Genomic DNA, 14,513 nt, shown 5'->3' on the forward strand with positions numbered 1-14,513 from the left:
CACACAGTTGTGGTCGAAATACGTATCTGCAAAGATAACGAAAATTAACTGGTGGAATTAAATGGACAGTACTTAATTCGTCTTAGACGGTTTAACATCAGGAAATTTGAAAGAAATTCCACAGGGAATGTGAAAGAATTATCCTGGAATGCCGAAAGATTTGCATCTGAAAATAGAAAAGAATTTCTAGCGGAAATTTAAAAGAATTCTTTCTAAAATTTCAAAAGAATTTCTCCTGGAAAATTGAGAACGCTTTATGAAAATTCGAGAGTAATTCCCCGTTACGAAATCTGCCAAGAAAAATCGGATATTAAAAGATTATTCTACGGTTTTATTTAAACGTTGAATAAAATTTAATCAGGAATTCAAAAACTTTTTGTCTGAAATCAAATGAATTTCCTCTGGATATTCGATACATTGTTTTTGGACATAAGGTACAAAATTGCCTCGGAAATTCAATAGAATTTCTTTTGTAAATAAGGAAGAAGAAATCTCTTGTATATTCAAAACAATTTCCCATGAAAAATTGAAGGAATTGCCCCAGAAAGTTGGAAAAAATTACTAAACGTGAATTCAAAACAATTTATTCTGTGTATTCAAAAGTGTTTCCCCTGGGAATTTTGGAATTTCGGTAGATTTTCCCTTAGTAATTGCAAAGATTGTTTCCTGGAGAACGTAATTATTTTCCATAGTAAATCAACACATATTCTGGGCGTTGAAAATTATTTCTATGGAAAATTTGAAATTTTATTTATTTATTCAAGATCATTTTGAACATGAAAATAAACGCAAAAAAATAATCAAACCCACTTAAATTTTAAATCTGAATCAATTTAAAATTACACAATCTTGTGAAATGAAAAAAAAAAATTAAATAAAGATAAATTGAAATTTACATGACGGTTGTAATCATTTAAAAAAAGTATATTAGATGCCATTTTACTGTACGTTCAATTTTCATTGCTTTTTTTATGTTACAAGAATACAAAATTAAATGGTAGCGTGACGTACTGAATGGATCCTCCTGTAGTGAAAAAAGCATCATCCTAGCGGCTAACATTCGTCGATGCATCATAAAACCCTAATGGTACGGAATAGTAGCTACTTGACTTCCCTTATTCCGGCGCTCGTTTGGCGTGACTTTGCATATTAATGTACTGGGGAAGCTTACCCGACCGCCGACGTGATGACTTTATGCTGACAGAAGGAATCCTTTCTGCGATTTTTTCACCTTTCTCGTACACCGAGGCGTAGCGAAACGCTGTGTGTTCACTCCAGAAACGAACTTCAGATAGGAAGTCCGGAGGGTCGAGTGACATATACCCACTTTGTTCGGCAAAATAAAGTGAATTCTGTTATATGTAGGGTGGTTTGCTGTTCCAGTTTTTCATTTCATAGCTGCCATTTTCACCCTGTCGAAAACATAAAAGTAAAAAGCAAGTTGTTTAGCTTCTTATTTTAGTTTTTTCAGTGGTGATCCCACATGTGAGTAAAAATAATCGTTTAATTTCTTTCTTCCGTGATTAGACCAATATAATACAGTAAAATGGGCAAGGGAACAATAGTATAGTATAAGCTCATTTTACGACTTCTCTCACTATCATACATCATTCTCGTACTTAAAAAATCAACTACCAATTTCAAGTTTAGTAGCTAATTTGTGCGTGGCTCGATTGACACTCAACCTAATGAAAAACTTGAAATATAAAAACACAAATATGCCCAATTCTATGAACGAGAAAGACCTCGTCGCCAATAGGTGGATGAAGCAGGGTTTTTCATTCCTAATTTCGACCCATGACCAGGCAAACATTCGTCGCGGCGATGGTGCCATTTCGGTGATGACGATCAGTCAGCGGAAGCGGCTACGTCGAATCAATGTTTTGACACGCCATTTGATATCTCGCGCTAATGGGGTTCAGTAAACCAAATTGGCAATTGGTATTTTCGTATTGCTTGGGTCCCTTTTGACGCGACTGGGGTGGGGGAGGAAACACATTAAGATGGATTATGCAAATAGCAGAGTGATAAATCTCGTCTCCTCGGTAGATAATAGGAGTGGAAAAATGCGATTTATCGACCAATTTCGTAGAAGAGTCACAAAGTAATTTGAGCCAAATGGGTGATGATATAGTTTTATATTTCATTCATATACTAATTCAAATATGCAGAATGGCTACCCAATAATGTCTTTGTTTTTATTTAAAATTTGTTATATGGTGTGATCTAATATTTATAATCTTGTCCATAATTAAGAACTGTAGGGTAACGGGAGGTAATGTTAGACTTGGATGTAACGTTTTGAAGAAAGTAGTTCATCGCTGTTTCTTTAAAAAAGTGTATCATACAAATTTTAGTTACATTAAGCTAGATTCATGCATTTTTTCAACAGATAAACGCATGAAAATGGGGAGGGGAGAGGGGGAATCACTTTGACTTTTGATCACTTTGGAACCACTTTGACTTTGACTTTAAAGCAGGTAAAAAACTGGAACGGTTTCCCTACAGTAAAGCATTTTACCTGATTGTCTTTGAAGTAAATTTGAAAAAAAAGGAAATGAATTTTTTGTGAAAGTCATTTTTCTTTGTGTTTTCTTTCACGTCATTTTTCCAAGGTAAAGAGCTTCCGGTCTTTCTCTTTTCACTACAGCTACAAAGCCAAAAGTCATCCCAACATTTCAAGACAATACACTTTGTTCGCCACTCAACTGGTCTGGCATAGACGCATTGGATGACGAAATAGCTTTTCCTTTCAGCTCCTTTTCGTTTCCTTTCACTACTTGGGTACTGTTAATAGCACTGAAAGGGCAAAATTTTATCATTTCCCCAGACGAAGACCTAGGATTTTCATTTTATCGCGGACACAAGCCATGAACTACATAACGAAACATGATAGGCACTTGTTGTATAAGAGGGTTAAAATGACAGAAACTTGCCCCGAAATATCACAAAATCACATGTTTTTTTTGTTCCTAGGGAAAGCCAAAACATTGTAAGAATGTTCAAAACTTCCACGTATCAACTATTTTACAATTATTATGCGTTTTTTTTTTAATTTTTAAAAGTAGCTATATTATGTGATAACACAACTATGCTTGTGTAAGTACATGCATTATCTCCGTCCCCGTCGAAGATATTACTTGGGACGCGCAATGGAAATTACCTAAGTAGCAAACAAGGGGCACAACATTCACTCCAATCATTTAATTCAATTCAGCGTAACTAATTTATTCGTGATTATCCCTCCTTTTTTTTCCTTTCGTTCTCGGTTCTGGGCACATTTGCCTTTGCCCGTCTTCCCTTGAATAGCATCATCGAAGCATTTGCCACCAACAAGGCTGAGAGGCGGCGCGTGGAGAAGGCCCTCGATGTTTCCGGACTGCCCTCGGGGAAGGGCGACACGCTGGCACTGTCCAAGTTCCAGTTCGAGGACTTTTTCAATCTGTACAAAAATCTCACCCAAAGAACCGAAGTGGAGAAAGTTTACGATGAGCTGTGAGTATATATACCTTCCTAGCTTCAACTTCCGAGTGTAGATAGATAGATAGATAGATATTTTTTTGCTGTTCTGATGAAGGAGAGAAAAGTCTTGCCTTGGAATCGGTTGGTACGAGAAACCGATTAAGGGACGAAATTGTTCTTTTGCTTACACTTTACAGTCGTACATATATATCCGGCTTTTGACATACACAGACCCATCTTGCACATCTAGTGTTGTAGCCGAGACATCTACCTACATTCATGTACAATGTAGAGCGAAATTTCTGCATTATGCAAAGAAAAGCTTGTGGATTTCCATTATGGATTAAAGGCGACATGGTTGAATTCCTCAAGCATTTGCATTTTCGTTATATTAAATGTAAAATTAACTATAAACCTAAAATATTTTATTGCCAACTTATTTTACTGATAAAAGAAGTTTTCAACATATTGAACGAGAAAAAATATTTCCTATTCAATTGATAAACAACAAAAGGAACTTTTGTCCCACTTCATTATACTCTTAGAGGCTTGGTCGAGTACTGAACGTACTTTAAAATTGTTCGAGTCTTTCAATATATGAACTACCACCCTGGCATCACAGTCTCCATAAATACAATAGTTCAGCGTCGTCGGTGAACAGGTTGAAAAACGATGTAGATTATGTCGAGGTGGATCCCTATCTTGGCAGTGATTGATTCCACTCGGTATCATGAACTTTGTGATGCTTCTCCTATTTCCAATCCTTTATCAAACCCACAGACAGATGATCACCGAAGAAGTATGAACGGATGTTGTGACAAGGAAAACTGTAATTTAAACTTTTATTTGAATCTACAATCTCGGTCGCACGGCCTCAGCGGGACATCTCGTATGCTTGAGAAATGATTGATTCTCTGATTTCCTTCTTCCTGAACTTCGTTTCCCTATCCGGCAGGCAGTGTTAGGTCAACGTTAAACGTCCGCTATTTTTAGAACCATTTATCAAACATTTATTCAATACCCACCTCTCTCTTTCTACCGGAATAGAGTCGGCACGTCAAAGCGGCGGCTCATGTCAACATCGCAGCTAGTCGATTTTTTGAACAAAACTCAGCGTGACCCCCGACTGAATGAAATACTGCATCCCTACGCAAACACAGCCCGGGCCAGAGAGCTGATCCAAGAGTACGAACCGAACAAGTTTAATGCCCAAAAGGGACAGCTCAGTTTTGATGGCTTTCTGAGGTGAGTGTGTGATTTATTTTTGTAATGGCCATCGCCGGCGATTAATGTTCGGTTCTTGACACACCTTTGGCAGGTACCTAATGTCGGAAGATAACCCAATCATGGCCGCGAGCAAGCTGGACCTGTGCGATGACATGGATCAACCGCTGTCACACTACTTTGTCAACTCCTCTCACAACACCTATTTGACGGGTCATCAAATTACCGGTAAAAGCTCGGTGGAAATCTACCGGCAAAGCTTGCTCGCCGGATGCAGGTAGGTATTTATATAAACTAAACATAGGGTGTTTCCGGAAGGGTTTCCATTCTCGTTATAGACTCCAATATCAATGAAAATAATACTTGTTTGACAAAACTACAATGTTATGTTTTGTGCTACTCTCTCGTGACTCTAATCTCTTTTAACTCGAGAGTTTATTGAAGCTATATAACTAAAACGGTAATTCATAATTCGTTAGACGCTTGAAATCCATTACATTGCATTGAAATCCATACACCCAAGCAATTCCAAATATGTGAAAACGTCTGGAAGTATGAATCGTCTACAAATAGAACTTGTGACCTTGAGACAGGTGCACGAGGGCCTCTTTCTTTTAAGTATTCTAACGTAAAGCATTAAAAAACTACAAAAAATCAGTCAGGACCTCCTGAATCTAAATCCGTCCACACCGTGGTGTTCGGTCTCCACGGCATTTCATGGAATGTTTTCTAAACTTCGTGTGGCTGAAAGTCAAACATCCAAATTGTTTTGAATCATTTGTAATTTATTTGTGTAACAATCCTACATACAACTTCCACGCCATGTAACATAAAAATAAATGTGTACTACAGATTGCTGACTAGGGAAAAGCTTTCAAAATATCTGGATGCTCAAAGATCGCAATGGCAATTGAGAATTGAGAAATGACGATTGATTAGCGAAAAAATATTAGAAAATTGGGATTAAGTTGTTTGAGACTTGATACGTTTATTGAAAATTTAAACCCTCTTCATGTTTTCTTCCCGCAAACTTATGAAAGCCAGGACGCATGGACAAAAACAAAAAAGACTCCTGTTACGAATACGCAATTTTGATTGCTTTATGAAATTTTTCATGAATCCATAGACTTGTGAATGAATTTCAAAAAATACTTATATCCTAGAATTCCGAAAGTATATTTTTTCAGGCATTTATCAAAATAAGCAGGGTTCGTAATGCTCACTCAATCTCAGGAGCACAGGATGCTCCCTCAGAAAAAATTTCGGAGGGAAATCGCTTTTCGGGAAAGTAAACGGTTATTATTGTTCCTATCCTGTGTTCGAATCCCGGCGCAGCCATACAATTTTGTAATTGTTCTGCGATAATTTTCGCGAAAAGTGAGTGAGAGGTAAAAGTGAAGAAACGAAAAAGGATTTTCATCTAATATAGGTAAGATATTCGTTTATCTTCCAAGGCTTATTCTAGAAAAAAGGATGATCGGTGAAAAATGATCAAATAAACTCAAAATAAACATCGAAAAAAGCTTCTTCCTTGGCCCCAAAAACGCTTGCTTTGGTCTCATTGAAACGAAAAGTCGAAACCCTGAAAATAATTAATTAAAAGCCGTAAGTATAAACCTAGATATATTGGTTCGACTAAAACTTGCCTGCTTAGGGATTGTGAATTTCGGTGTCATTTTATGCGGACTTGTCTCCCAAATCCGTATCGGATGACTGTCGTATCAAGCACAATATTTATTATCTTACCCAATGGTGTTTCACTAAATGATGCTCATAGCTGTAGATAACATGAAAAACTTTGAAATCCAAGGGGGGGTCCTAGAAAGGCGAGGACTGATGGTCCCTTTGTGAATCTGACGAAGCGGAAAAATAGCAAATAGTGGTGGAAATATTTCAACCTACTGCCGTAAGTGACTTACTTGATACTTGATGGGCTACAGCTCTTCGATGAACCTACGCCGAATGGAGTATCCTTCTCCACTGGACTCGATCCTGGGCCAATCGCTTCCAGTCGCCCTGAACATTGAGCGCCCTCAGGTCCTCTTCTACTGCAAAAAGCCATCGTGTACGCGGCCTTCCACGAAGCCTGCGACCTCTTCCGGGTTCTCTACTAAATATTATCTTCGCTTGACGTTCTACCGGCATACGAACAACGTGACCAGCCCACCGTAGTCTGCCGTGTTGTATAAGCTTAATAATATCCAGCCCTTTATACACCTGGTACAATTCGTGATTCATGCGACGCCGCCAGATACCGTTCTCCTGTTTACCGCCGAGTATTGTCCGCAGCACCTTACGCTCAAACATCCGAGAGCTCTCCGATCAGCCTCCTTTAACGTCCATGTCTAATGGCCGTATAAAGCCACCGGAAGAATCAGAGTAGTATACAGCGCGAGTTTTGTTTTCGTTTGCAGACTACGGGACTTAAGCTGGTTACGAAGTCCGTAATAAGCCCTATTTGCAGCTGCAATATGCCTTTTCACCTCGCGGGTAACATCATTATCGCACGTCACTAATGTTCCAAGATACACAAATTGTTCTACCACTTCAAATTTTTCACCATCCAGCACCATTTCGCTACTACCACCACTAATGAACCCACGTTGATTGCCAGCGACCATGAACTTCATTTTGCTGGTATTGATCGTGAGTCGAATCCTCGCTGTCTCCCTCTTAAAAGGCACAAAAGCCTATTCCACGGCACGGCGATCAATTCTGATAATATCGATATCGTCCGCAAATCCCAGGAGCATATGCGATTTTGTGATAATGGTACCGTTTCTTTGCACACCAGCTCTCCTAATCGCTCCCTCGAGCGCTATATTGAACAGTAGATTTGAGAGTGCATCACCCTGCTTTAATCCATCTAAGGCAGCGGTTCTCAACCTGGGGTACATGTACCCCTGGGGGTACCTTCGCTGGCCCTAGGGGGTACCTCGGATAAAAATGCATAATGGCGGACGTGTTACAATTCTAATCGGAGCTTATTGATAACGTTTTGATAATTGTGATTTTTTTATTTCAAAACTTTGTCTCTTCAACTAGAACAAAATACGAAGGGCTGCGGAACAATAGATCAAATGGATAAATGTTGAACGAGAAAATTTAAAAAAATCTTTAATGTAATTTATCTGATCTAAACAAAATGTTCAATAATATGTTAGAAACATGCTTTTGAACTAAAAACTAGCATCTTTCTATGCTTAACGAAAGCCGTCTTCAAGAGGCTCGGAAGCCTCCTTTCAAGAGGCTCGGAAGCCTCCTTTCAAGAGGCTCGGAAGCCTCCTTTCAAGAGGCTCGGAAGCCTCCTTTCAAGAGGCTCGGAAGCCTCCTTTCAAGAGGCTCGGAAGCCTCCTTTCAAGAGGCTCGGAAGCCTCCTTTCAAGAGGCTCGGAAGCCTCCTTTCAAGAGGCTCGGAAGCCTCCTTTCAAGAGGCTCGGAAGCCTCCCTTCAAGAGGCTCGGAAGCCTCCCTTCAAGAGGCTCGGAAGCCTCCCTTCAAGAGGCTCGGAAGCCTCCCTTCAAGAGGCTCGGAAGCCTCCCTTCAAGAGGCTCGGAAGCCTCCCTTCAAGAGGCTCGGAAGCCTCCCTTCAAGAGGCTCGGAAGCCTCCCTTCAAGAGGCTCGGAAGCCTCCTCTCAAGAGGCCCGAACGCCTAATTACAAGAGGCCCGGACGCCTGCTTTCAAGAGGGCCGGAAGCCTACTTTCAGGAGGATCGGAAGCCTCCTTTTAATAGGACAGAAAGCCTTTTTTTCAAAAAGCTAGGAAGGGTCCTTTTAAAAGTCTCGAAAACCTACTTTCTAATGAATCGGAAGCTTCCCTTCAAGAAGCTCGACTTCTTCCAAGAGGATTGAAAGCATACTTTCAAAAGGTTCAGAAGCACCCTTTCAAGCTGCAAAGGAAGCCTCCTTGTAAGTGACTCAAAAGCCACCATTCAAGAGATTCGAAAGCCTCTCTGCAAGGACTCGAAAGCCTCTCTACAAGAGGCTAAGAAGCCTCTTATCAAGAGCTGCGGAAGCCTACTTTCAAGAGATTCAGAAGCTCCTTTCAAGAGGCTCGGAAGCCTCCCTTGAAAGGGCTCGGAATTATTCTTTCAAGAGACTTGAAGCCTACTTTCAAGAGGGGGTACCTCAATTAATGCAAAAGTTTGAAGGGGTACCTCTCAAGAAAAAGGTTGAGAACCGCTGATCTAAGGTAACAAATGACGTCGATATTTCATCCGCAACCCTTACACTTGATTTCGATCCGTCCAACGTCATACGAATCAGCCGTATCAGTTTCGCCGGAAAACCATGTTCAAGCATAATTTGCCATAATTCATTCCGTTTCACTGAATCGTACGCCGCCTTGAAATCAATAAACAGATGATGTGTCTGCAAGTTGTACTCCCGGAATTTATCAAGGATTTGTCTCAGGGTAAACATTTGATCCGTCATTGATCGGCCCTCACGAAAACCTGCTTGGTATTCGCCGACGAAGGACTCTTCAAGCGGTCTCAATCTGTTGAACAGAATACGGGACATAATTTTGTACGCCGAATTAAGGAGGGTTATTCCTCGGTAATTGGCGCACTCCAGTCTGTGCCCTTTCTTGAAGAGAGGGCAAATGAGGCCGTCCAACCAGCTAGCAGGCATTTCCTCGTCTTCCCATATTCTCGACATAATATGGTGCAGAACTTCATAAAGCTGCTCACTGCCTTATTGTTTTTCAGCTCTTTAACAGGTTTTTTAACCTCATCTAGTGTAGGTGACTCCACAGCTTGTCCATCGTCGCTAATATTTATTCTGTTCACCGATGCACCGTCACTTCCTCCATTCAACAAAGTCTCGAAGTGTTGCTTCCACCTGGCAGCCACTTCAGTTTTATCTGTCAGCAAATTCCCTTGTTGGTCGTTGCACATGACGGGAGATGGCGCTGTCTTTCTCCGCACGCCATTGACAGACTGATAAAACCTCCGCATATCGTTCTGCTCCATTTTTTTCCTGCGCCTCACTAATAACTTGTTCTTCGTACTCTTTTTTCTTCCTGCGGTGGGTTCGTTTTCCGGCTGCTCTTGCTTCCTTGTACCGATCTCTATTCGATCAGGTACCCGACACCAACATCCGGCTTCTGACAACGTTCTTCTCGTCTGTCACTCTCTGACACTCCACATCGAACCAACCCGTCCTGGGTCGTCTCTGTGCAGTGCCTACCACTTCTCGTGCTGTTGTGCTCACCGCTCCATGGATCGACTCCCATAGATCGTTGATGTTGTCGCTAACGTTGATTGCACTTATCCGTTCGTCGAGCTTCTGGCGGTACTCAGCCGATACTCCTTCCGCCGACAATCGCTGGATATTCTAACGCATCGTTCGCTGTGATCTTTCGTTCGATACAGTTGACAACCGTGATCGAATTTTACTGACAACGAGGTAGTGATCAGAGTCAATGTTCGGACCTCTGAATGTCCGCACATCGATAACATCCGAGAAATGGCGCCCATCCACCAGAACATGATCTATCTAGTTGCAAGTTTCACCATTTGGGTGACTTATGCCCCAAATTACAACATACATGTTTTCTATTTTTCTGTTAAAGAGCTCGATGAGTACTCTTCGTTAACGCCCTTTTTTGTAAAATGGCTCATACGTCACTTTTTCAAATTACGGCAGGGGGCTATGCCATTAAATTAGGAACGACTGGCTCAGTTTCACAACTTCGTTCTCTTTATTCTAATGACGATCACTTTTTCAGGGGGGGGGATTGTTTTATACCTGCGGAATCTGTCGGCGGGCCTTCGGAATCGTGAAGTATGGTCGAATTTCGTGGTTCCATAGCGATGAACCACCGGGATGCCATGGATAATGGTAGATTTGGCTGATGTACATAACAAGGCGCTGTTAAGGCCGACGCTCTGTCGCCATTCTCGCTACCGAGGTTTCTGAAGAGAACAATTCAATTCAAAACACAGAAAAAGACCAATGCTTTGGACCTAACCACAAATTAGACCCCTATTTGCTCAGTTCGGCGAGTTGAATCGATTGGTGGTATATAACACTGTACTGCCGCTAACCGCAAGTCGAGCACATCTGTATATGGGGCCCCATATACAGATGTGCTCGACTTGCGGTTAGCGGCAGTGTAGGTCTTGGAGCCTTCTACATAAAGTTCGTTTTCGGTTTGAAATAATAATCTTTCGGTAAAAATTCGATGGCGGTACAACGACATTGACTGAGAGACCGGTATCAGGCCGTTATGCCAAAGGTCATAAGGCCGACCGGTTAATAGCCCAAACGGTCATTAGGCCAAATGAGAAGTGAGAAAGTTAGTCCTTCTGTTTTCTTTAATTATATTTTTATTTCTCCTCCCTCCTTTCTTCTCACTTTTTGTTTCTCCCTTCTCACTTTTTACTTTTTACTTCGTCCTTCATCCTTTATGCTTCTTTGGGAAGATTCATTAGTTAAGTAATGCAAAAATTGACGATTTTCATCCCCCTCCCCCCTATGTAACACTTTTTATATGAATCATTGCAAAAATTGTGTATGGGTCGTAACACTTCGGTCCCCTTCTAAGCGTTACGTAATCCATGGATGCTCCCTTTCTTCTTCCTTAATACTTCAAACTTCATTCTTTCTCCTTCATATGTTTCCCTTCACCCTTCTTCCAATTTTGTTTCTCCTTACTTCCTTTTTTTCCTTTTTTTCCTCCGACATTTCTCTTTCATTCTTCTTACATCTTGCTTCTTCATTCTTTCTTTTACCTTCATCCTTCTTCTCTAACGGTCTTTTTTTCTAACTTCTTTTATTCTTTTTCTCATTTCCACCTTTTTGCTTCTTTTTTATATTTTCTCCGCCCGTCTTTTTTTTCTTCGTCCTTTATTTTCTTTCTTCTGGCTACTTCCTTCGTTTTGCTTTTTACTTCCTTCCACCTACTTACTTCCTCTTTTCTTTTTTATGTTTTCTTCTTTCTACCATTTTCTTCCTATTTCCTTCTCTTTTTCTCTTTCTTCTTGCTTGCTTCTTATTTCTACTCTCTTTATCTTTCTTCTTCCTGCTTCAATATTTTTACCTTTTTCTCCCTTCTTTTTTTCTTTTTTCCATTCTTAATTCTTTCTTCTTCCTTCATCTTTATTTTCTCTTCCTCTTATTTTCTTCCTACTTCTATCCTCCTTTTCCTTTATTTTGTTTATTTTTTTCTCGTTCTTTCTTTGTCCTTTTTTGAACTTCCTTCTTCTTTTTTCCTTTATCTTCTTCATTTTCTTTTCTTATTCCTTTTCGCTTTTTCCACCCCACTTCCTACTTATTTCTATCCCCTTTTGCTAGGTAGACACCTTCAGGTGATGTATTACAAAATTCTAAGAGGCGAGCCAGCCTTCTTAATAAAGATAATAATAATATAAAATAAGATCTACCACAATGTGGTCTAGTTACTACACCTTTCTCACTTATCACATTTCATATCTCACTTCACACTTCCTACTTCTTACATCTCACATCTCACTTGGTATTTCTCACTTTTCACTTATCACTTCGCACTTTTTACTTCCCACTTTTATGTTTATTTATTTATTTTATTTTACAGTCTTCGACTATGTTATTCATCGTACAGACTAAAAAGCTTAAGAACTAATACGCGACTTGAACATCCGTTTACTTAAATTAAAATCATACAAATGACTGATGACATTAAAACACTCACAACAAACGTCAAACGGATTTTTTTGCCCATACAATGTACGGTGTGCATGGCGTAGGAAAAAGTCTGCTCTTTCGAGGGCATTAAAACGGAGTTTCGCCAAGAGATCAGGACAGTCAATTTTGTTCTGCAGCAGGTCGAATACGAAGAGCCTCTGAAGAAACATTCTCCTACTCCTCAAAGACTCACGGAAGACTCACGAGTTCACAGCGGTGCTCATATGGAGGCAGCTCACGTCTATTACGCCAGGGAAGCCTTCGTAGCGCAAATTTGATGAAAGCTTTCTGAACATGTTCGATTCTCGCTATTTGCGTTGCGTGATACGGTGCCCATACGACTACGCCATACTATAGAATACTGCGAACCAACGATGTATACAACGTCCTGAGGCAGTAAATATCGCTGAAATCTCGGGAGTGGCGCTTCATAAGTCCCAATACGGCAAAAGCTTTAGCTTATCAACATCGGCTTGTAACGCGCAACAATCCACCAGCGACTTTACGGCTCGAAACATTTCCAAGTCGTCGGCATACATTAATTTTAAAGATTTTAATTCGCTGCATAAATCGTTCACAAAAAGCACAAAAAGTAGGGGCCCAAGGTGGCTTCCTTGCGGCACTTCGGACGTAATACGGACAGGAACCGACCTAACTGTACCGAGCTTCACAGACGCATAACGGTTGTCGAGGTATGTAGCGATCCAAGTGGCTAACCAGTCAGGGAAGCCGATTCTTCTAAGTTTCTCCACCAAATCCAAATAAATCCATGTTGTTCGGTAACTATGATGTGTTGAACTGTTGGGTAAATAAAATCCAGCATCATACTTTCGAAAACTTTGGCGAGTCAGCTGAGAATAAAGATTCCTCTATAGTTCTGAACAGTGCACATTTCCGGATTTATGAATGGGAGATATTGAAGATCTTTTCCAAGTCGAAGAGAAGGTTTTCTCTCTCTATTTAATTTTCACTTTTCACGTTTCACTCTTCACTCTTTATTTTTCACTTCTCATTTTTCGCTTTCCACTTTTTACTTTTCACTTTTCACTTTATACCACTTTTCCCTTCTTATTTCTCATTTCTCACTTTTCATTTTAACTTTTCACTTTTCATGTTTCACTTCTCATTAATTATTTTTGACTTTTCTTTCACTTCTTGCTTCTCATTTTTTCTCATCTCATTTCTCACTTATCGTTTCTTACCTTTATTTTTTCAATTTTTACTTCTTACATCTCATTTTTCACTTTTGACCTCTCACTCTCATTTCTTACATATCATTATTCACTTCACGTTCGGTGATTCGATGTATTGACCATTCGGCCTAATGACCCTTCAACCTGATAACAATATGACCATTGGCCTTTGGCCTAATGACCAAGAACCATCCTGGATACTGCACATTTTTTTATTCTGCAAATTTGCTGCCATTCCGGGCATCAAGCTCTCATTTAGTAGTCTGAAAAGGCTCGCAGAGCTGTGAAATCTAGAAGAAAGACGCTCCGTGCACTTAGGAGGCTTCCACCTAAGTATCCATATGGGGGAAAGTTAATGCACTCAGCGGGAAGAGAAGGTTCTCCTTCATCCATCATTGTTCCAGCATTCATCCATCCAGCATTGTTCCCGATCCTCCCGAAATAGCCGATGCCCTTTGGCAGTGGCGTAGCCAGAAAATGGGTTGGGGGAGGGGGTTTCCCGAACTTTTTTTTTTCAAAAAATAAATTTCTTTTGAAAATTTTGTCTCTGGGGGGGGAGGGTATGTTCAAAACCACCCCCGTGGCTACGCCACTGCTCTTTGGACATATTTTGCATCGCTAGTCTCTCCGAACGGCTATCTCCCAGATGGAGGTCGATTACTGCAGGAAAACGGAAGGTCCATGGCTGCAGGAAACCTCGCCCTGGAGCAATTCTGAATTCAACCGGATCTGATATCGTATTTTATATTTCTATAGTAGTATTTTTTCTAATAATTATTTTCGAGCGTCTTAGTAGAAAATGTTACACGGTTTTTAAAAGAAATATCTTCCTTTTACTTCCACTAATTTGTGTTTTCGTGTCTACACGTGTCTGTGTAGACACGAAAACACAAATAAGTGGAAGTAAAAGGAAGATATTTTTTTTAAAACCATGTAGTATTTTTCGTTCGCTTTTCCACCTATCTCTC

The 14,513-nt window shown here is 40.3% G+C and overlaps 1 protein-coding gene across 16 annotated transcripts in view; it reads left to right on the top strand.

Annotated features, from left to right (window-relative positions):
• Positions 1-14,513, top strand: part of LOC134213208 (1-phosphatidylinositol 4,5-bisphosphate phosphodiesterase classes I and II) — a 262,306-nt gene that overhangs the window by 224,050 nt on the left and 23,743 nt on the right. For all 16 annotated transcript variants that reach the window (XM_062691932.1, XM_062691930.1, XM_062691939.1 and 13 more), the window contains 3 exons: positions 3,310-3,495; positions 4,510-4,707; positions 4,781-4,963. In XM_062691932.1, coding sequence (XP_062547916.1) covers positions 3,310-3,495; positions 4,510-4,707; positions 4,781-4,963 — 567 coding nt within the window. The remainder of the gene's footprint in view (positions 1-3,309; positions 3,496-4,509; positions 4,708-4,780; positions 4,964-14,513) is intronic.

This window comes from Armigeres subalbatus, chromosome 2 (genome assembly GCF_024139115.2).
Source record: "Armigeres subalbatus isolate Guangzhou_Male chromosome 2, GZ_Asu_2, whole genome shotgun sequence".
Taxonomy (NCBI): domain Eukaryota; kingdom Metazoa; phylum Arthropoda; class Insecta; order Diptera; family Culicidae; genus Armigeres; species Armigeres subalbatus.